A 23,598-nucleotide genomic window follows, 5' to 3' on the forward strand; every position below is an offset into this window, starting at 1 on the left:
AACTGAAAAGAAACTAATTAACTACATTGGCATCTTTAGCCCACAAGTCAAGTAGCTGCTCCAAGCCCAGAATGCATTGGGTCAAAGACAAGATTTTGGTAGCGGAAGCGTTCAGACTTCCTTTTATAGTCCATTTGTTGTCCGATTGGTAGTGGCCAATCATGTTTGAGTGGCAGGTAAACAGTCAGAGTGGTGAGGCAGAGCACATTGGCCAAAATACAATCTCCAAACCCATCGGATATGTCTGAAGACAATTTAGCTTTACATCAGCTTCTTTAAAAATGTATCTGAAGTGGGGCGTCGGTGGCTTAGTGGTAGAGCAGACGCCCCATGTACAAGGCTGTTGCCTTAGCGGCCCGGGTTCGACTCCAGCCTGTGGCCCTTTGCTGCATGTCCTTCCCTCTCTCTCTCCCCCCTTCACGCTTAAGCTGTCCTATCAATTAAAGGCTAAAACGCCCAAAAAATATCTTTAGAGAAAAAAAAAAAAAAAGTATCTGAAGTCATGTGCAGATAGCTCTTAACAGAGATTAGTCGAAAATGACCAAAATATTGTCAGTTGCCTTGTGAGGTGTATCGTCATCAGATGAGTTCACAGATTGAGGAGAGTCCAACTGTAGGGCCCATGAACAACATTTAACCACCTTATGGCCTGGCGTTGATGCTATCACAGTGATGGCCTCTAGGCTCTTTAAGCAAACAGTGAGAGTCACTCACAGTGCTCTTAGTAAAGGTATTGGCAGGTATTCAGATTTGGGTATCTCAATTGGATTGGAAGAAAAGTTGATTGGTCCATCTCTGATATAGAATGTTAGCTATGAGCAAAAATTGCCCAAGCCATAATCACAAGTCCTCAGAGCTCAACTTAACGTCCTCAAACCTGTTGTTTTATCCATCCAACTAGAGCTTGACAAACACATCTACTGGGCTGATGCATCAGCTGTTTTTAGCCTATTGCAGATATATAAGTGTTTAGGTCGGCCGATAAGTAAGAAAAAATGTCAGAGGTAATTCAAGAACACTGTCTCCATTACATTGTTATATACTGTTGGCAGAAACACTCAGAAGTTTTTTTTAGCTGATAAATTGTTCACTGAGAACATACAGTATGTTGGTCACGATTCTTTAATCAAGCCCAAAGGATTCATTGAGAAAATAACAGCAAAATTATCAGTACTGGGGGGGGAATCAGTTGCAGCCCTAAAAGGTTGAATCACAACTTACTTCCTTTGTGTAAATTTTTTTTTTTTTTAAAGGACCACATGTGAGTGATTACATATCTGAAACCTTAACGTGTGTTCCTCCGCAGTGTGGAGAAGCGGAGACGGGAGCTGGAGTGCCGCTACATCGAGGAGCTGGCTGAGCTGCTGTCATCCAACATGGGCGACATTGCCAGTCTCAGTGTCAAGCCCGACAAGTGCCACATCCTCAAGAGCACCGTGGACCAAATCCAGCAGATGAAACGGCGTGAGCAGGGTGAGAGAACACACACACATACACACACACACTAATTCTCTGCTATGAAGAAGTTTGCACGCATTAGATCTTTTGTGTGACATTTTTCACAAATATATTATTTGTCTGCAATCTCAAAAAAATTTAAGTTCTACAGGAAGTTTCTATGTCTGTGTATTCAGATTTGTGGTGTTTGTTTCCTCCCAACAGAGAAAGCGGCTCTTCTGTCTCCCGATGATGAGGTGCAGAAGAGCGACATCTCCTCCAGTAGCCAGGGGCTGGTGGAGAAAGAGGCACTGGGGCCCATGCTGCTAGAGGTAAACAACTCAATCACTTATTTCTTTCCCACCACCACTTTTACTCCAGCTCAGCACACACAATCTGACTTTCCTCTCCTCCTCCTCCTTTAGGCCCTCGATGGGTTTTTCTTCGTCGTCAACCGGGAGGGCCGCATCGTCTTTGTTTCTGAGAACGTGACGAGTTACCTTGGGTACACCCAGGGCGAGCTGATGACCTCAAGCGTCTACAGCATCCTCCACGTGGGAGACCACAATGAATTTGTTCGCAATCTGCTGCCCAAAAGCCTTGGTGAGTGAGCCTGGACTCTTGAGTGTGCATGCATCTGCTGTCTTATGATTTATATCCTGGGTTTAGGATGCCATTAGTTTGTATTTTTTAAAAGATATTTGGTAATTGCCTTTTCAGTATCCTCAAATTTGACAGTTTCCATGCCAATGAAACCCATTAAGGGGATGGGTTTTGGCAGCAGAATCAGAATACAGTGCTTAATACAGATAATTAACTTGGTTTATTGATGGAAAATACTGTGGCTGAAGCACATTTAAAGAGGCACAAAGAAAGGCAGGATGACAAACTATGGGAATTTTGAATTAACACAGTTTTAAGTGTTCTTCACAAAGCTTCAGAATGTGCTAGGGGAACGAGGAAGCAGTAAAGTCAGAGTAGAGAGTGTGTGTGGGTGAGTTTGACAAGCGATGGAAGAGTGAAACAGCGACTTTCTCCCGTGTGATGATGTTATTTAAATTTTTAGCTACAACCTTGAGAAGAGCATAATGAAAATGCAGAGGGCCTGAAGCGGGTTGTTTCAGGACAAAAGATAACAGAGTCCAGAAGGCAACAAGGTTGAACTGTCGTATTTTCTGTTCTGATCCTGTCATTGCTTTTCATTTTTGTGCCAGCCACAATAGCTCTCTTTTCTCCTTGGAAACGGAGATCTTTAAAACCCACTCTCACAGAGAAACTAAATACAAATTACATTTTAGCCACACTGATTATTCCTACTATTGGTACACGTGGGTGTGATTTTAGGGTGCTATAACAACCCAGAAAGAAAAGAAATTTAATGTGACAATTGGACAAACTGAGGAAATATATATTCATTATATGGTGTGTAGCATCTGCACATCTCTGCTGCATTCATTTGGAGCCAGGAGTGATTACTCACCCAACAAGATTGGCATCTTCCAGCAGCCTTGGAAAAAAAGCATTAAATGAGACAAGAGGAGATTTGGCAGGACCTCCGTTGGGCTGTGCTCTGTGGCACAAAAAGATAGTTTGAAAGAGTCATACTGGGAATCAGGTACCCATGTAACAAAAGCCATTGGGAGCATTATTTAGACACAGCGTTATATTTCACAGCTTATTGCCTCTTATAAATTGCAGATATGTTTGTGAGAAGGGTTGGGGAGTAACTGAATACAGGTAACTAAAGCCCTGTTTCCTGCAAGCAGTACGGTACAATTCAGTTCTGTACGCTTTTTTCCATTTCCACTGTGAAAAGTTGTGGATGGAACCAGTAGAACCGTTCCGTAATGTCCCCATTTTTGGTCCCCCTTCTATTGGGGTACCTAGCACACAGATCTGGTACTAAAAGGTGGAGCCGTGAACCTGTGTCACTTACGCCTGAGGTCAAAGGGCCCTGTGCAAACTTATGACGTCAACTCTCTCACTAGCTGCTTGTTAGCATGCTGTTGTGCAGTTGTGTAGGTAGAGCTGGCGATTTGGCTGTAAGCAGAATTCAAAATGTGTCCTTTCATAGGGCAAAATGATGGATGGTCACGTAACCAACTCGTAAAATTGGCAAGTCATAGAGCATCGGCGGGTTGTCATCAAAACAACCACCACATCCTGTATTGATGACATAGTCCTAGTCGGGGATACATCAGGACGCATGATCTTTTAAACTACAAAAGATGTGTGGTCGAAGGCATCCTGGACCACCTCAATAGGTGGCTTTAGCAATTGGATTACAGTGCGTCTTGGTGGTCGTTCGCAGTTTTATTTAGCGATGTCCATCGGATCATATCCATGGGATTGGATCACACAAGACGCGTGTTAATACCAGATGTAGACAGGGTTAAAGATTCTAGTGCAAATAGATAATTGTAATTGAGGTGAAAAGGGAATTTCCAACAGATTTATTCTGTCAAATCAAAGAAAAGAACAAGAAGTGTCAAAGAAGTAACAATGTCTGTGGGAATATGATTTAAATTACAAATGTGTCCAGCGCTAAAATAAGTTGAATAACAAAACTAAAATTTTTTGTTGACTGTGGTTTTGTCTACTTGATTAGTATCGAGGTATCTCAATAAATGAATGAATAAAGTCTCAAAGACTTCATATGCATCTTTAAAAAACATTTAGAAAACCTTTTTTTTTTTTTTTTTTTTTAATTTTGATACCTGTGTTTATGTTTTCTTGCTAGTAGTCTTCTTCCCCTCCTTTGCTGGCACACTGCTGCTTTTGTTGGCACATTGACAGGAATGTGTACTGCATCACCCACATGCTTTTGTACACACTTACTAATAAAAACACAACATATAGCTTTACTAGTCTTGAAAAACTCCACAGGGCACCTTTAACATTTTCCCAAGGGATGTACTGTATTTATTTTGTCCTATTAACATCAACAAGCGTTAATTATCCTCATCAATACTGAACTGTGTGTTTGTTTTCCTCTCTGTTCAGTGAACGGTGTGCCGTGGCCACAGGAACCTGGCCGAAGGAACAGCCACACCTTTAACTGTCGCATGCTGAAGAGGCCACCGGACGAGCTGGATTCAGAAAATCCGGAGGCTCGGCAGCAATATGAGATCATGCAGTGTTTCACTGTGTCCCAACCACGGACCATGCAGGAGGAGGGAGAGGGTACGTACACACACACACACACACACACACACACACACAAGTGCACACAGTCAATAGATTGTACACATGATAAAGCCAATTAATACTGAGGATTTAAGCAAGGAAAACTTATTATATAACGTCTTTTTTCATCTTTTTACCTATCTTTTATCTATTTTATCTTTATGTCTGTAAAGACTTTTCTTACTATTATTTTAAAAAATCTAGATTAAATACAGTGTATTTAAACCACAAAAGATAGATATTCTTGTGCCAGGAGTTCATCCAGTTTAAGAAATAGTTGATACATATTCCTCATGCGGAGTTTTTCTAATCTAATTTTTTTCTTGACATGATAAACTACATGTTAGGACACACTGATTATAATAAGGTTCCAGTGCTCTACTATCAACAGCGTCCACTTTCATGATTTTCAGGGTTGTTGGTGCAGTGGCCTTGATAAAACTGTATGATTTAGTTTGCTGTTGAGCTCTGCCTGCCTTTACTCATTTTCATAAGAACTGGCCCTGGTGGATAGTAGAAATTTGCTCACACTATCCTACGGCTTTCTTTTTTTTGTCAATCTGAAGTCCAGATATCTGTTGTTTGCATCAGAATGACTGACAGCTGTCTTGGCATTTCCAGGCTTTGATTGGCTGTTATATCTTCACATTTACACTGCTTTTTTTGTATTGGTTTGTTTTGTTTTTATCAGTTCTTAATTGTTCAACGGATGCTACAATATTCATAAACTGCTACGTAAAGCAGCAGAGGGTAACAGGAGTCAGATCTCACTTATCACTTGTCGAGTTGACCGACAAAGCAATGAAGAAGGATTTACTGTCAAAGCGAAAGCAAAAGCGCTTCCTTGGCAATATTCCAAATATAAATCCAGTGCTAATGGAAAACCTGTTGAGGGAAAAGGAGTTGGTTACGTCGCCAAAAAGTCGTAGGTGTGCAGCCTGTCGCCTGCAGCTCTTCCTCCAACAGTTCACTTTATCAGCTCCTCCTTTTTGTTCCATAGCTTACCTGCAGTATTTCAGACTGATCCGCTGTGAGCAAATGCCGAAATGCCCGTTGTCTGGTTTTGTAGACACATTTTTGCATTTCCTGTGACTACTTCATATAAAAGTCAACCTGTGATTTCCCATTTAAATGTTTTCAGTGTGAAGCTGTAGCAGAATGAAATGTTCTGTCTGCATTAGCAGTAGCTTATTATACTGCTTCACAGATACTGAGCGTGATCAACGTTTTTTCTTGTGTGGTGTAATCAGTGTAATCACAAGTTCATCAAGCAGTGGAAAATTTCCTCATCGTGGCATCCCAACATCAAACCAAACTAATGATCCGATTTCTGAGTTTCGACAGGTCGTCATGTATTTTTTATCCCTGGCATGTATGGGCGCATTTAACAGAATAGTCCGGATGACTCAATTCAGTTGGGTGGGGATTGCCGAAAAATTATACACCTTCATGTGGTTCTGTTCACTTTCACACTGCACTTTTTAAAGCAGACTAAATTGCTGGATAACGTCACGCAGTTACAACAGCTGCAGTTTGGGGGCAGTATTGCCTGAAACGACCACTGACCAGGAAGAAAAAAGCATGAGGAAGAAGAAAACCATCGATTGGCCAGGACCAAAAATTGCTTCTCCCGGTTCACGTTGTTAGCTTTGTTGTTTTTTTTCTACCCAAAATGCACTGGCACGCTCTATGTCAAGTCCTCTCTTTGGTTCACTGAATGGTCCGTTTGCATTTCCCACTGTAAGCGAACTGCACCAGGGTTCACTTGCAAGTGAACCGAGACCCCCAGTTTTCAAGCCGCCCAGGATTCACTCCTTTGTTCCACAACAGAGCCTTCACACCACTCCAAACGAACCGAACTATCCGTGGAAGCGGACCAGGGTTCGTTTATAGCGGACCAAGTAGTACCAGTGTGAATGCATCCTATCCACACACACACACAAACCTCACCACTTGTGTCCTGTCTTTCCTCAGACCTGCAGAGCTGCCTGATCTGTATTGCCTGTCGGATACCTCGCACCCAGCCTTTCAGCACTGAGTCTTTCATCACCAAGCAGGACCCCACTGGTAAAACAAACACACACACACACACACACACACACACACACACAGGTGCAATATAACAGTCAAAATTCCTAAAAGTCACGAAATTTATGGCATTCTGACAGCTGTACTCCACATTGGTACAGCCAGAGAAATTGATCATATATTACAGGAAAGTATCAGAAAGTATCCACATGGATACTATACTACTACATATTTAAAACACTGTGTATTTTATTATTTCATATTAATCTGATGCATGAATGTTCAGGTGGGCTGGGGAAAAAGAAAAAGGATTTAAGAGCGTTTTAGGAAATGTTCCAAGTGGAAAACAAATTTTCATGGGGGTCACAGTGTGAACCCTGAAGGTATGGAGGCTACTGCAAATGTTGAGTTCTGTGTAGACTGATCTTGTGTGTGTGTATGTGTGTGTATGTGCTGCTCTCCTCCAGGGAAGATCATCTCCATAGAAACTAGTGCTTTGCGAGCAACAGGCCGGCCTGGCTGGGAGGACCTGGTCAGGAAGTGCATCTACGCTTTCTTTCAGCCGCAGGGCAAAGAGCCCTCCCACGCCAAGAAGCTGCTGCATGAGGGTGAGTAGCCACGATTGATTTTTCAGCTTCACTCCCAGAAATCATTGATACGCTCTCTGTAAGCTTTGTCAACATTCCTGCACTACTCCCGTACCATTATGATCGATCAGACTGAATACTACATTTTAATCACTGTTTATACATACAGGAGATGTGTCATGGAAGCATGTCGTTCTGTTGTGTATGCAGATTTATGTAGCGGTAAGTGGAATAGACAGAGCTTTAGTCAAGGGCTGCCACTATCAATGAATCGATTGATGGATTGATTTGTCCTATGAAACGTTAGGAAAGAGTAAAAATGCTCAACACAGTTTCCCAGTGTCCACTCACACTTCAGACACTGTAACCATCAAATTAATTACTTTAGTGATTAAAAGAAATATCAAAGTAGTTGCTGATGGTCGATTGACTCATAGTTTAATTGACTATTGTTTGAGTTTTACTTCGAAGCAGACATATTCCTTCTGCAAAAACCAGGGACCATATCAAGACACTGTTCACTACACCATACGATTGATCTTTGTCTTCCTTGAAGTCTAAAACCCACCAGCTGAACTTCAGCTGATATCAAAATCCTGTGTTCTAAACTTGTTGTTTTTACATGTTGTACATCTTGTCAGATGTAGTCTGACTCACAGGATATAGACTGCTGGTATACACCTGCCATTTGCTGCCTATTTTTGACGCAATTCTCCTCCTAATGTCCACACTTAGTTTAAGCACTGCGAAACAACAACAACCTGTGAGCTAGCAACCCACACTCTAAAAAGGTTTTTTAATGATTTATGTAGTGTTTTCTTTTGCGGGGCTTTAGCCATTTTAATACCTCCTAATGTGCAAATATTCCAACAAAACTAGTTCCCTCCCAATGCGGTTTTGCAAGAGAGTAGTTACTGCATCCTGAGATTAGCGCTGCCCAAGAAGATTGTGATTGGTTTAAAGAAATACAAACAACAAAAAGCATGCACAAGCTACAGCAGACAGTGACCCTGGCATTGGTCTTTTTAATTCATATTACCATGAACAGTAAAAGCTTTTTAATTTTTGCGCATACCCTACAGTGTGCCTTTGATAGTTTTGAAGGAGATTTGCATTTTGTATTTTTCGATTGAGCGTATACTTTACTCATGCAACGAGCCCTCTGCAAAATGGAATCAACACAGAATTCATTTTCACATAGTGTGGAGTTATACTGGGTTCAGTGAGACCTTTCTCTAGCGCAAAGGTCTGGCTGTGCGAGATTATGGATCCAGCAAATCTAAACCAAAGTTCACCAAAGTGGTAGAGCATTGATGACCTTCTTTTCCAACACATTTCTTGTCTCTGTCTGTTGCTGGAAGAATTAGCTTTCCCTCATCTACAGTAGGTCATGATGAGCAGTTTCAAGTGCTAATCTTCTTTTTATTACTCCACGTTACAAGATTGTGAGCGAATAACAACATGTTTACCATGTATAAAATAAGCACATGCAGTTAAAAGAATAAAGGGACAGATCAGTGTTGTGTTATCCCAATACTTAAATCACTCGCAGCTGCTGCAACTCCTTGATGCAGCAGTATCATTTAGGCCTTCGGGGGGTCAGAGCTCTTAAAGCCTGGATACATCAGAAAACAAACAAGACATGAGACCAAAGTCTAAACCCTGTGTTTGCCTCTTTCTCTTGCCCTGTGTGTGTTGATATCTCCATTAGTGATGACCCACGGCACCGCCATCAGCCCGTTGTACCATTTCACATTAAGTGATGGCACCCCGCTCAGCGCTCAGACCCGCTGCAAGTTCTGCTGCCCCCCCAACCCTGACGTACAGCCCTTCATTATGGGCATTCACACTATTGACAGGTATGGTCCTCTTTTTTTCCAGGACTTTTTGTTCAGCCTCTTGTTTTCTTGAGTTAACACCTTGTGTGTTCCTCCGTCTCTCCAGGGAACACAACACTGCTAGCTCTCAGGAAAACACTAACCCCAGCCTTCCACCGACCCTCGGCAGCCTTGCCCAAACTCCCTCCCGCTCCCCTTCCCTTCCTCCCGGCAGCAACTGGACCCAAGGCTCAGGCCTCGCCTCCTCGGGCCTTCATCCCAACAACACCAACACCTCCCCCCACGGACATAATCCAGCCACACCCACAGGCTACCTGACGCCCAATCGGACCTGTCCCCAGCAGGTCAACAGCCCCTCTCCTTTGAGCAGCCCACTCACAGCCACCCCTACCTCTTTTATGTCGCCCAGGATGCCACGGGCCAGTCCTGGGTTAGGGGGAAGTCCTCGGGTACCGGGGAACCCTTTCTCTCCTTCCACACCAGGCCTCCACTCCCCAGCTGGGGAACTAAGTAGTGGAGGCAGCCTCAACAGGCAGCAGTCCAGCGGCGATGGTAGTAGTGGCGCCAGCAGTGGGTCAACGGGGTCCTTCTCCCTGTCCTCTCCTGTCCTTCAGAGACAAGCCAGTACACCCACCGGCTCCTCTACTCGGCCTCCATCTGCAAAAGAGGGAGAAGGAGGGGGAGAGGACTCTGGTAAAGCCCCCCTTCCTTCTGCCTCCCAGCTGGGTAACCCCAGACTCAATCAACTCCTGGATAGCAATGGGACGGGAGCTGAATCCAACAACAGAATCCACTGCACCTCATCACCTCATCCTCCGAACCCTCCTCCCGCCCCTCAGTGCCCTGCCTCACACAGTACTCTAACGGAACGACACAAGATTCTGCACCGGCTGCTGCAGGACACCAGTCCCAATGACACCTCCACCACCAGCGAGGAAGGACTAAACAAAAATGACATTGAGATCAAGAAGGAGCCGCCTGCCAGTCCGGCTCTGACTGCAGCACCTCCAAAGTCCGGCTCCGGCTCCAGCTCCAGAGAGCCACAGGACCACCAACTACTCCGATTTCTCCTGGACACAGATGAAAAGGTGACGATTCAGTATGCCCCTTACATTTTATTATTTTCTTTGCATTCCATTTGTGTGTACTTATTTTCTAAATGATCTGAAATGAGATATTGGACGAGAAAATACCATTTGTTTCGATGTAGTTTGATGTTACGTGACATAACTAGTCTCGTCCATAAAGCCTAGCCGGTTTGCATCTCTCCTCTCTCGGCGCAACCCCGCCCCTACACGCTTGTTTTCCTGCTGTACGGTGCAACGTTGGCCTATATATCATAGAAAATTACGTTTTAAACTCCCTCAACTCAAAGTTAAAATACTCTCAAACTAAAATGGACATGCGTGATACTTTTATACTACCATTTTGTGTCCTTTGCTACAAAACTTTTAACTTCTTCAGCACCAGTGCAATGTGCAAAAGAAGTTAACACACAGCCCTGCTATTTATTTTAGCTGTATCATTTTTCATTTACATGTTTTTCAGCTGTATATTTTTGAACAGGAAAGAAAACCCCGGCTTTTGCAATTAATTTAAGATCAGTCTGTTGTAATGAAAATGCTTGTTACCTCTAACATATGGCTCTGACTTTCTACTGAACATTTTTCCCGCTTATACCCAGGTATACATATATTGTGTATTGCTATTCACCCTACAATTACAGAGCTATGAAGTAAATACATGTATAAATTTTGTTAGCCTTGATCAATGTGAATGCAAATATGTAGATCCCTAATAAATTACACATCAGCATTTTAGTCTGCCCTGTAAACTCCACATTATTTGTCCTCTTGAGTCATGACGCCTGGAAAAAACACTAACGGAAACATACTTTGTCTCTGAAGGACCTGGGGGACCTGCCACCTCCATCTGCTCTCAGCCTGCAGACGGTTAGAGTAAAAGTGGAGAAGAGAGCCAGCGTGGATGGAGTGCCGTGTTCGGGGTCTGCCGCTGCAGCAGGAGGTGCATCCAAACCTGCGGGAGTTTGCAGCAGCTCGGCGTGCATCAGCCCAAAACCGAGCCCCATCGGAGAGAACCGTCGAGACAGCCGCAGAGACAGCCGAGACTCCACGGTACAGTTGTTAATGATGTTGTGATATGTATTAACGTCAACTAGCTCAGAGATTTCACCTCCAAAGAATTTTCCTGGTAGAGTGTTTTTGTGTTGGCATTGAGGAAGTTTAGAGAACAGAAAATGCATTGACTCATCAGATATGCATCGGTTTGTTTTGTCTGCAGATAAGTCACGATATTGTTGTACAGAAGACTATCTTTGAGCTCATTTTGAAGCAGTTTCACCTTTGTCAAGTTTATTTTTCAACTGTAAAATGTTCTGCTCAGTACATATCCTGGTCATAATTATTGAAAAGACATTTAAAGGCCTTGCTCACCCCTGGTAAAACCTCACATTAGTCCTCATCTCAGTGAGTACGGACTGTGTGATTAGCAGAGGGTTGATCAACCAAAAATAGCAGAAAACACCAGTTAGGATGTGCAGGATCTTTATGGGATCTTTACAAACCCTCAGATTTTTTTTAACAAACCAGATTGAACATGTATTCAGCAGTGGTATTTGTGGTAAACCTGACTTTTAAATACCAGCAGCTGGCGCAGGCTACACTGGACTCAATCCAGCTACCTGATCAGACTGTCATGACATCCAAATCATAACTCTACTGAGCTAATGATTTAAATGTACGTCCTCCTTGTTAGTAAGGACACTTCACAATTAAGTGCTGGAATTTTCCTCTCTTGAGCTTTGCTCCTGCATTGGCAGTTGCCTGACAGCCATTGTAAATCATGTTGAATGTTTATTTTCTTGGACTTTGTCTCCACTGTAGGCTCAGCTACCAGCTGCAGCCTTTGAAGCTCACTGGCCTTTGACCTTTTGTCTCTCCCCATCTCTCCGTCACTGATTGTCTGTCACCGTCTTTTTCTGCCACCCATTATTCTTTAATTTTTCACTCTTTCATGCCACTGCACCATCCATTCATTCTTCCACCCTGCCTTTTTTTCCGCCCTTTTCATTTGTTTCTCCTCTGCTCTCCATTTCCTGCCCTCAGATGTCTGGTGGCCCTGTTGACATGGACCCTCTCACCCAGCTGCTGCCTGGCCTGAGAGGCCCGAGTGGGGCCAAGCAGGGCAGCGAGGATTCATCCACCCCTGGAGGAGGCCCCCAGCTCCACTCTCCAGCCCCTCAGCCCCCAGCTCAGCTCCAGTCCCCCTTGCCTCAGCTCCAGTCCCCTCTGTCCCAGCCCCAGTCGCTTCCCCAGTTGCAGTCTCCGTCGCCCCAGCTCCACTCCCCTTCCCCCCAGCTCAAACTGCAGTCACCCACTCAGCTCCAGCCCGGTGAGGCCAGCACTCCCCGCAATGTAAATGTGAAGAGAGAGCCTCCAGGCACTCCCAACAGAGGTAGAGTTACAGCTTAGCAGGAGGGGCGGGTCGTGTAGACATGTGCTACCTACATACAACCTGTAGACACTGTTGTTTTTGAGTGCTGTATCAATATTTAATTCAAATGGCTGTTTGTTGAAAGAGAAATATATGTTTTTGTTTTTCAAGAAATCGAAAAATTACAAAATAGTGTTTTTCTTTGAATTTTTTATAATAATTTTATTGGATTCTATATTATTCTTCTTTTTCTATTACTATTATTACTATTATTATTATTATCATTATTATTATTATTATTATTACTATTACATCAGTAGTAGTTTCCAGTGTAGTACTATGATCCTGAGCTCTCTATTTATTCATTCATTCATTTACCCACACATTAGTTAGTCCGTGCGCCCCCTGCTGGCTATAAGAAGGCATTGCAGCATCAACAGACAAATCATGCATACATCCACAGCAGTGCAGAATGTCTTATGTCTATAAAAGTTTGAGTATCAGTACTATACAACAAAGGTTTGTGCAGTTGTTTTTTATTTGTTTCTTCTTGTTTTCTATGTCTGCTTGTGTTTTTCCCCCAGGACTCAGTGATGGCGGCCCGCCCTCCGGCTGCAGCCTCCAGAGTCAGTCATCCTTTGACTTCTGCAGCCCCCCGACTCCAAGCCAGACACAGACCCAGGGCCAAGGAGACCCCTTCCAGAACCCGAAAGACAGCAGCCCCTTTCCAGAGGCAGAAATTATCAACCCATTCAGTTCAAGCACTGGTATGCAAGAAAAAGTAATACACACGCTTTTAAAGGTCGCATTTGGAAAATGACCACTGTGGGAACCCTGCCTGTAGTAACTCGACACTAAGTCTTCTGTAGTGGTAAAGCATTGTTGAGCTGACCTCTAAAGGTTGAGAATTTCGGTGCTCCTACAGAAATGACCACACTCGCTGTCATGGGGTGTGGTCAGACTGGATTCTGTTACATATTTGACCACACAGGTGATATAGCTTTGCACTTTACTGTAGAAGAGAGCAGCTCGATGCTACATCACTAAAACAAGGTGAAACTTTGGCAGCAACAGTAGGATTTTGTGTGTGCTTCATAAGTGCTGTATACTATCTATTCATGTAATCAAGTTGTTGAATCCGATTATTGTGAGTCCAAGTTTAGTATTAATATATATAATATTTAATTACAATAAAACTGTGTTAAAATCTGTTTCAGGCCTGTCCAAGATGGATGTGGGAGAATCCCAGTTCCAGCCTCTGGCTCTGTCTGACACCTTGTCCTTCGATGGTCTTGGAACCCCTTTACAAGCTCCCTTGGCATCACCACAAGAGTAAGTATCGCTGTACTCACAATCATTTTCTATTGTGAAGTTGTGGGGGAGGAATGGCAAAATAAAAAGCTGATGTAACCCACTAACACTCCCGTGTAGAGCAGATGATGATGTGCAGTGTTTCTCTGTGTGAGCAGGCAGTGTGTGCCCTGTACGCTGGATGAAGTGCTGGGCCCTCCGACAACCCCCGAGGGCCGAAACGATGAGAAAGCTCTGTTAGAGCAGCTCGTCTCCTTCCTGAGTGGGACTGATGAGAGTGAACTGGCTGAGCTGGATAAGGCCCTGGGTATCGACAAACTGGTGCAGGTATGTGTGTGATTAAAGACTGTGAGAGCTTGGCAGTGGATGTGCAGAGGTATACAGAGTGTAGTGGGCATATGTGCCGTTAGGAAAGGCTCTACATCGGAGGTTCTTTTTTCCAGTCAAGGTTTGAACATGTTAAACATCCATGTTTTTAAAAAAAAAAAAAAAAAGAGGAAAGAAACTCATGATTAATGTCTCTATTTTTGCCCGTCTCTTCCAGGGTGGCTGTTTTGACCCCTTGCCTCAAAACTTCCCGACCCAGCAACCCACTGCCACCCCAGGTTCCATGGACCCTAAACTCCCCACCTACCCTTCCCAATTCACACCAGCTCCACAAGCTCAGTTTCCTCCAGAGCTGGCCACGGTGGTGGGGCCACAGGGCCTGGGGTTTGGAGCCCCCCGAGTGGCTTTTCCCGGCAGCACGGCGGGCGTCGGGCTGAGGCCGGGCATGACGCGACCGCAGGGGATCGGCACTCAGCTCAGGCTGCCACCCAATCAGCTGCGCCTGCAGCTGCAGCAGAGGCTGCAGGGCCCACAGCAGGTGAGGACGCAGAGGTGGACGTTTATCTTTGTTTTGTATCATCAGGATTATGTTCAGGGTGAGTTATTTCTACCCATTGTGTTTAATGTGTACAGTCACAAGTGTTGGGTGAGACATATGTCCTGTATGTAATTTATTCACACCATGCAAGGGTTGCTAACACAACAGCAATAAGCTGAAAGTGAAAGGAAGAAACACCTTTGAGTTATTTTCACACTTGCTGTGCTCACACACTTTACTCATTGCTGCTGAATGTGGAAGACAAATGCTGAGAGGTGTAATGAAGCTTTCTGTGTTTGTCTGAATCCATATCATAACGAGTCTTTTGATTCATTTCCGAATATTGATTGAAATGCTTTGAGTAAGAGCTCTCCACTTCCCTCTCCTCCCTCATCACCAATATACTACTCATCTCCTTTCTCCTTCCCTCTCATTATATTTTTTCTGCTTCCGTTAATGATGTGATTTATTGTTTCCATCATGTTTGTATCTCCCTTCTCATCCTTAAACACCTCACTGACCTCTTCTTATTTTTCTCTCTCCTTCTGCGTCTCAGCTCCAGAACAGGATGGCAGGCATGAATCCGTTTCCTGGAGGAGCCCAGCATGTGAACATCGGGATTCGTCAGGGGGTCCAACAACCTCAGATGCCCTCTCAGGTGAGTCACAGTAGCAGCGAGTGAAGCTTGGCACACCCCCGACCACCCACTGCTGTTTTGCTACGGAGGTGGAAACATTCAAAATAATTAGTTTACATCAGTTCAACCACGCCAAGCTGCTGTAATCAATACTTTTATATTTACAATGGATCAAATAACTATGTGCGGGGTTGCTCATAGATAATTATCAGCTCTCTCCTCGCAGCTCCACAAAGCATTTCATTATCTCGTAGCTTGTTTTGGTTCCACAGCCTGCAATTCTGTTGTTATGGTTCACCACTGTCATGTGCGTCATTTCCAGCAGCAGTTTTTCAGCAACGAAAGCTTTAGGTTAGCGAGTAGCTGCTGAACAGAGTGGAGCATTAAGCAGCTAAAGAGACAGATATTTTCTTCAGGAGTTGAATGAGACTGAACCTGAGCTAAGACAGTGAATACTGGCTATCAGGTGGTGAGAATACCCCCCAAAAATCTGATCTAGTCCTTCAAATAAATACACATGTATTCTTCCTTTGCACAGAATTCTTAAAAGTACTAGAGAAGGCAGAAGAAATAGGAGAGGACACACTTTGAAAACATGGCATGGCAACATAAATCATTTGGAACTCATGTTAAGCTTGACACAAAGGTATCATGTAAGGAACTGTGGTAGCAGGTGGGTGGGTTGGCACATATATTATCCTTTTTACTGTGATTTCCTAATTGGTCTTACATTGAACTGAAGTCAAAATCAGGCTTTCTGAAGCCTGCAGATACTCTGTATGAGCGACCTCTTTGAATAATGAGCTCAATAGTCTAGGGATGTAACGATATGGAAAATTTGATATCTCGATTATAGTAACCAAATTATCACGTTAAACGATAATATCGCAATATTTTTTTAAGCGATGTAAAATGTCCAAAAAATAGATATATTGAAATAACTTCACTAAATCTTGTAACTTCCTTATCATACTAAAATGTTAACAGCCAAAATCTTATATTAAAATGAAACTTTCACATTAAAGGGGCAAGGGATTGGCACAGCAACAGAAAATTTTATTTTAAATGAACAAAATATGTAAACAAATTACAGGAACAAAGCTTATTTGTCTGGTGCATTTTGACAGTCAGTAAAATATGTAAACAATTTATATATAATTTATTTATTAGCATGAGAGGAAAAATATATATAAAACAAAACAATGCAAGAGTAGAACAAAAAACATACAATATATAGAATAGATATCACAAATGTGCAGGAGAAACCAAAAAAACCCTAAGGGCAATGGTCATCATTACACAGAATAATTCACACATTAGAAGTGTGCATGTGAGAGGAGTGCCTGTATGAGAAAAGGAGTGCATGTTCTCGTGTGTGTGTGTGTGTGTGTGTGTGTGTTAGGTCAAGACTGTGAGTAGTGAATTTAATTAACCTTATAAAACTAAGAGCCCCCATTAAGGCTCTTGGTCAAAGGTTAACACGGCAGCGTTTTATGTTGTTTCCTTGGGCTTATGTCAAGAAAGCATAACTGGCCGTCTGTATCGATTCTAGCTCGCCATACAATAACCATAATCACAGTGATTCAATCATAGTTGATCTCAATTAGCGTTACGTTACGTCAGTTTATATTCTGTCGGCTCCGCTCAGTGTTTTCAGCTCCATTTCGTTTTGAAACACTTAGCAACATAGCTGCTAATACGGCTATTAGCTACTCAGCTAGTATTAGCTCCTAAGTGTCTTAAACAAAACCGGAAAACCTAGTCGCCGTTTAGGAGGACAGATACGGCTCAAATGTCCCGTATAACGTTACGTCGAGAGTTACACATTATGACAATCTTAGTAAAACCAAAGTCCCTCACGCAATAACTGATGTTTGCATAGCATAACTTGCACTGGCTGTAAAGCTGTGGATGACGTTCACGGAGATGAGCCAGCAGATTTGTAGTGTTGCTACCCTTCGCAGCAACTTTCTTTCTGCATGTTCTGCACACAGGATGGTTGTCCTCCACCAGCTGTCCCTCGGCATTCTTCAGGAACCCAAAGTACGCCCAGACCTCAGACTTTGTGCGTTTAGTTGGGGGGAAAATGTCCTGAGTGCCGTGATCACCACCTTCCGCCATGTTTTCATTCTTTGTGTTTACACATGCTACGCATTCACGCAGCGCCTGCATCGCGAGACTTGAATGAGGCTGTTATTACATATCCTGATAATCCACCGCGATAATGCAATTAATTTAAACATAAATGGTCATTCTTACAGTGTAAAAATTAACCGAGATTTACCATAATATCGGTAATTGTTACATCCCTACAATAGTCTGGTTACTTTCATAAGTTCTCTGTAACATTGTCTCTTACATCACATCTATCAGCAGCCTCCGCTGAATGCCCAGATGCTGGCCCAGCGTCAGAGGGAACTCTACAGCATCCAGCACCGCCAGCGCCAGCTTTTCCAGCAGAAGGTCATGCTGATGAGACAGAACATGGCGGGCGCTCCGACTGGAGCCGTGGGGCCCATCGGAACTGCCAGGGTCCCGAAAGGTCCCCCAACAACGCCTCAACAGCAGCAGCAGCAGCAGCAACAGCAGCAGCAGTTCAACTTCCCACCAGGGTACAACCCGTTGACGGGAAAATCCCCTACCTCACCAAGTCACTTCAGCCCCATGACCGGGGGCCCCCTGGACAACAAGCTGCCCGGCAGAGTTCCCCTGAATAACCAGACGCTGTTGGGCGGCGTGCAGGGCCAGTTCAGCAGCACCGTGAACTCCTCATTGCAGCAGGGCCTGTTTCAGCAGTTTGGAGGGTCTGGTGAGTTCAAGGAAACACAGCAGTCGTAATCCAAGACATTTTCATATCAAGCAAATGTTTCTTTTGCTCCTCTTTACCGAAGATAGAGAGAAATTCTCTAAAGTTATTTGTATTAACTGACCCAACTTTTGCTCTTTTCCTCTTTCAAAGCCATCACCCAGCCAGACCCATCTTTCCCTCCTGAGATGAGCCCGACCAGCCCATTGTTGTCACCTCAGAACTCCACCTCCCAGAGTCCTCTGCTTCAGCAAGCCCCACCCCCTGGCTACCAGTCACCAGAAATGAAGAGCTGGCAACAGACAGGCATGGGCAGCAACAGGTTAGGAAGTGCTCACAGTTAGGCCTATTCAGACTTTACATCTGGAAAAATAGCTTCATACATTTGATGGTTATTAATGTGCTGTCTTCTCTGATTGTCTCTGTGCACCACAGCCTGTTTAGTCAGTCAGGACAGAGTGCAGGGCAGGCTTTTGGCCAGCAGGGGGTTTACAACAATATGAGCATCACCGTCTCCATGGCCGGGGGCTCGGGTGGTGTCGGCTCATTACCTCCCATGGGGCAGCCGGTTGGCATGAGCAACAGTAACCTCAGCAACGTTGGTTCAGTGTGCAGCGACCAGCAGGTTGGTGGCATTTTTTAAAGATAATTTCCTATGGCTGTTGCCTTTATTGAACAGGACAGTATTAAGTAAGAAAGGGGGGATGACATGCAGCAAAGGGTCATAGGCTGGTGTCAAACCTGTGGCCGCAACAGCAAGGTGTTTTCCTTTGAACATGGGACGCCCGCTCTACCCACTGAGCTCCTGGGTGCCACAGGTTAATGACATTTATAACCTTCAGGATCTCTGTTCTGATGCATTTGCTGTCTCAATTGCTCCATTTATTCATCCACTCACTTCCCACCACCCGACTTTGTGGGGGCAGTTTTAAGTTTATAAAATGTAAGTACAGTTCACCATTTATTATATCCCTCTACCCTGGTAAGCAGCATGTTGGAAGTGACGTCACCATGGCGGCATCTGTTGCTTGTTTGTTTTAAATCCATGGAAAGAAAATCATGCGTAATGTGGGGTGTTTAATACAGGATTTTATTATGCAAAAGGATAGCTGTTACACCTACAACTAACTATGTGTAATCTACACATGAAAAATGAAAAAAGAAATATGAATCTTGGAAATCTGAAGATACCCAGTCTCAAATTAAACAACGGTATGTGTAAAACCCCAGTTACATGTACAACAGCATAAAGACTAGAGCTTAATCCACTGGCATGGCCTATGTTATTGGCATATGACAGATATATCAGTATCTGTGTTTATATCAGCTGATGAGTAAATTGCAGTTCAGACATTCTGGTTTTAACATCATATCTGAGGTTAATTGGAAACCTTAGGTTACTTGAGTAACCCCGGTTCTCAGAGTAGCATGAATGAGAACAGTGTTCAGCAGATACCACTGACATGTTTTAGCTATAAAATGTCCTGCTCAGTACATACCCCTCTATACCAGCAGATGATGGTCATCTATAAGTCATTCAAAAAGGGAAACTGGAAGATCTTCTTGATGCTAGTTAGCCAGTTAGCACCCAAACAACACAATTCAACACTGAAGAACAGAGCATATCAACCGTGCACCAGTGAACAACAATGACTAAAGAAAAATAACCTCATTTAACAAGTTTGTTTCGACCTCACTCCCTCCTGGCTTTAAATCTTTGTTTACTTTCCTCACTTCCATTTCTCTTCTCATGCGCTGAGCTGAGCTGACAATTAAAATGGTTTCATTCACCAGCGGGCTCTGCTGTCGCCAATGCCGATTCAACATGCTGAATCGATGGGGACAAAACCATATGTGAGACACATTAACTGAAAACAGTGGCAGATGCTCACCAATGGCCCAACTTTGGCTGACGGCCGACCGTCAGCTTGGTATGACAGGAAAATTATGTTAAATGATCATCTTACCAGGTGATTCAATCAAATAGTTAGGGATGTCAACGGTTATGCTTGTCAGCTACTTATCAGTTTATTGCACTGTGCACCAGCCGTGCCTGATGCAAGCTACGTAGTGGCACCGCTAATTCGGCATTTACAGCTAGTAACGCCGTTCTTACCCAACAGCATTGTTGTGGAAATATTGCACCCACCCTCTGGTCTCCCCCCAGCTCCCCCGGTGAGTAAGCAGCTTATTTTTGAGCTGCAGACCCCTTTAGCATTGTTAACCATGTTATTATGTTTCTGTAGGTGCAGCAGGTTCAGGTGTTTGCGGACGTCCAGTGCACAGTGAACCTGGTTGGCAGTGACTCCTACCTGAACCAGGGCTCCATCGGAGCCACGGCCTCCCAGAAGGGCCCCGGACCGCAGGGCTCCCAGAACAACCAGGCCCAGCAGAAGAGCCTCCTCCAGCAGCTGCTCACCGAGTGACAACCCACAACCCCGTTCAGCTATTCTATACTCCCTCTACTTCTCACTTCTACGCCTCCTCCTCGGAGGTCGGTGCACCAGACCCATTGCTGTCTCTGTCTCACCTTTTGGATGGATGGATGGATGGATGGATGTTTGGACGACCACACGAGTAGGCTCGGAGGGGTTTGGCTGCTGGTGGAGTTACACAGCCTGCCCATGTCTGTGCGGAGGGGATTCAGGGCTGGTTGTCTTACCGCCCAGTACTTTAAGAAAAGACTCAAGTCAGAAGGAGCAGCAGTGTATTTAAACCTGCCTGTCTAATCTGTCTGACAACCTGTCTGTCTGCCTCAGCCTATTAAAGGCAGTGTTGTCTTGCTGCTCATTCCTTGGTGACCTACTTCCTGCTTCCTGACCCAAGAAAACAACTGCGACATCATTGTAGATTTGCCAAGTTGTCGTCACTGTCAAATCAGGGCCGGCCTCTTTTTTTTTCTCTCTCTCTCTCTCTCTCTCTCTCTCTTTCGTTTTTTTTGTTTTGTGATGGGATGGTTTCTGTCAGGCCGTCGCAGCAGCAGCAGTGCATCTTGGGAGCATGAGTTGCAGCATACAGCTGAGCTCATCGTTTAAAGTGTGGGAGTATCCCACACAGCAGTACCTCTGGCTTTTTATTTTTGTTTGTTTTATTTTGTTTCTTTTTGTTTTTTCCTCTACCTGTCTCTCAGCGATGTGGGAATGTTAAGGTTTCAGACCTCTGTGGCATTGTGGGATAGAAGCTCAGTATCAGCTGGTTCTGTGACTGTCTCTCTCTATCAGCTACAGTGCCTGGTGGAAGTTTGAGTTTTTCCCAAGCTCTGCTTCTTCTTCTACATATTATTCTATTACGTCTTCTTGTTTTTATTTTTATTTTTTGGGTTGAATTGTTTTGTTTAAAAAAAAAATCTTCTGCTCTCACCGTCGTCATCGTCATCATCATCTTCACGATCATCAGAACAAGCTTTGACAACAGCCAGAATGGATTGACAGATGGATGGATGGATGGATGTATGGATGTATGGATGGATGGATGGATGGGAGACAGACGGGATGCTGCTCAGTTTGGAACTTACGTGTCTTTCTCCCCCCCCACCCCCCACCCCCCCGGGAGGAGGTTTTATTTTTATTTTTCTCAAAGTATAAAAAAGAGACTGTTATGATTATTTAACTGTCTGTCCGTCACATTTTACCCCTCACCTCAGCAGCTGTGAATACAGAGCCCTGTTGGGTTCTTTCTTTCTCTCTTTCTCTCACTCTCTGTGTATCTTTCATGCTATCTCTCGGCCTATCAGTGTTGTTTGCCATGTGCACCATGCAGGCGGGTAGTATTGTACAGTACAGAAGGACAAAGACTTGGGGGTGAGCTCACTCTTCTCTTGTAACTGCTTTCCTCTAAAAAAGAAAAAAAGTGTAATTAATTGATTACTCAGAACAGCAAAACTATGTATAATGTGATTCGATCCAGGTTTTTATTTTTTTAAATTCTAATAATGTCAGCTCATGGTTTTTGAGATTATTTTTTGGCATCATGATATTGTAACACTGCTACATATTGCAGTGGAGGAGGAAGTTATTCCATCTTCTGAAATGTGAAAAGAAAATTTTAAAAGCAATTGATTATGAAACATAGCTAGAATCTACGCTCCCTTCGACATCTCATCCAGTGCTACAAGAAGCCACGAAACTTTCCGAAGAATATAAAAAAAACAGGGTTGGATTGCTTTGCTTTCTCTTGTGGTAACCAGGGAGCTAATTAGCCATCTTCTCTTGCTTTCTCCTCTTTTTTTATTCTTATGTATGTACAATACTTTGGAGAAAACTTCTCACACAGTACATGTGTTTGCAACCATTGTATAAAAAAAAGCATAATGATACCTTAAGCTGCGTTCTTTGCTGTGATTACGTGACCTCTGGTGATGCTAACGGTACTGAGCCGCATTGACGTTGCGCCCGTCGTCACAGCAAAAACAGCGCGCTTTCTGGATATTGTTCCTATATAATGACATTTAAGTAGAGGCTTTAGTAATAGAAGTTCCTAACAAAGATGTGATGGATAATTCATTTAAAGCTGTCATGAAATTGAATCAAAACAGGATGGGTTGAGTCACCAAAAAAAAAAGAGGTATTATTTTCTTCTGCAAAACCTGTTTTATCAGTGTTCTTTTGTTTTTGGGGATTCAACCCTCTCCTCCCTCCACCTCTGGTTCCCTGATGAAGACTTCACTCCACTGGCTAAACACACATGCAGTTTTCTGTCGACTACTGTTGCTCAGTCAGACACTGTCTCTCTCAGCGATAACAGACCTCTGTTAACTAAAAAAATGTGCTACTTATAGTACACACTCTACCAGGAAGTTAGAAAAAGGAAAAACCCTGCCGAGACATTGCCTCTAAATATTCTTTACATGACTCAATTAATGTAAAGATGTCGGGTGTAAGAAATACCTGACACACTATACCCAAAGGTTTGAAGTGTAGGATGCTATAAGGACTGACGTCACACATGTTTTGTATCAGTCTCTCTAAGGGATGTTTTGAATCTTTTGAAGTGAGGCTGTATGAGGTACCTATCCTTAGTTAGTGTATTGCCTATGGTAGACGTCAGCCAGCGCGCCCCCACTTTGGAGAAGCAGGCAGGAGTACCGCCACAGTGATGGTAGTGTCAACAGCCGGAATCAAGACAGTTTATTTGCCCCAATTCTGAGGCATTGTTTATCCTGAGTCTCAGCCAAGTCAGGCAACCAGGTGCAGCCCAACTTATGTTTTTTCAGCATACCAAGTTTGGGCCGATGCTGGGCTAAGTCATTTTTGGTTCCAGTGACAGCAATGTTGGCAGCCGGAATCAGGCCAGGTTATTTGGCTTGATTCTGGGGCTTGATTCATCCTGAGTCTCAGCCTAGGATAGACACCGGAAGCGGCCCAACTTATTTCTTTCAGTTGGCCAAGTTTGGATCCATGCTGGGCCAAATCATTTTTGACAACGGCCTGGTCACAGCAGTGTTGGCAGCC

General features: G+C 43.8%; 1 protein-coding gene across 2 annotated transcripts in view; it reads left to right on the top strand.

The window, feature by feature from the left end:
- ncoa1 (nuclear receptor coactivator 1) overlaps positions 1-22,911 on the top strand; it is a 65,809-nt gene extending 42,898 nt beyond the window's left edge. The window contains exons 4-22 of one of the 2 annotated variants that reach the window (XM_033647805.2): positions 1,307-1,473; positions 1,663-1,769; positions 1,863-2,040; positions 4,441-4,620; positions 6,598-6,690; positions 7,119-7,259; positions 8,950-9,097; positions 9,183-10,164; positions 10,984-11,211; positions 12,202-12,550; positions 13,114-13,296; positions 13,747-13,861; positions 13,999-14,167; positions 14,385-14,705; positions 15,262-15,363; positions 17,716-18,151; positions 18,302-18,470; positions 18,584-18,773; positions 20,395-22,911. In XM_033647805.2, coding sequence (XP_033503696.2) covers positions 1,307-1,473; positions 1,663-1,769; positions 1,863-2,040; positions 4,441-4,620; positions 6,598-6,690; positions 7,119-7,259; positions 8,950-9,097; positions 9,183-10,164; positions 10,984-11,211; positions 12,202-12,550; positions 13,114-13,296; positions 13,747-13,861; positions 13,999-14,167; positions 14,385-14,705; positions 15,262-15,363; positions 17,716-18,151; positions 18,302-18,470; positions 18,584-18,773; positions 20,395-20,574 — 4,438 coding nt within the window. In that variant the 3' untranslated portion in view covers positions 20,575-22,911. The remainder of the gene's footprint in view (positions 1-1,306; positions 1,474-1,662; positions 1,770-1,862; positions 2,041-4,440; positions 4,621-6,597; positions 6,691-7,118; positions 7,260-8,949; positions 9,098-9,182; positions 10,165-10,983; positions 11,212-12,201; positions 12,551-13,113; positions 13,297-13,746; positions 13,862-13,998; positions 14,168-14,384; positions 14,706-15,261; positions 15,364-17,715; positions 18,152-18,301; positions 18,471-18,583; positions 18,774-20,394) is intronic. The other variant, XM_033647807.2, reaches the window with a different exon arrangement.
- The last annotated feature ends 687 nt before the right edge of the window (positions 22,912-23,598 follow it).

The sequence above is a fragment of the Epinephelus lanceolatus genome, chromosome 13, assembly GCF_041903045.1.
Source record: "Epinephelus lanceolatus isolate andai-2023 chromosome 13, ASM4190304v1, whole genome shotgun sequence".
NCBI lineage: Eukaryota > Metazoa > Chordata > Actinopteri > Perciformes > Serranidae > Epinephelus > Epinephelus lanceolatus.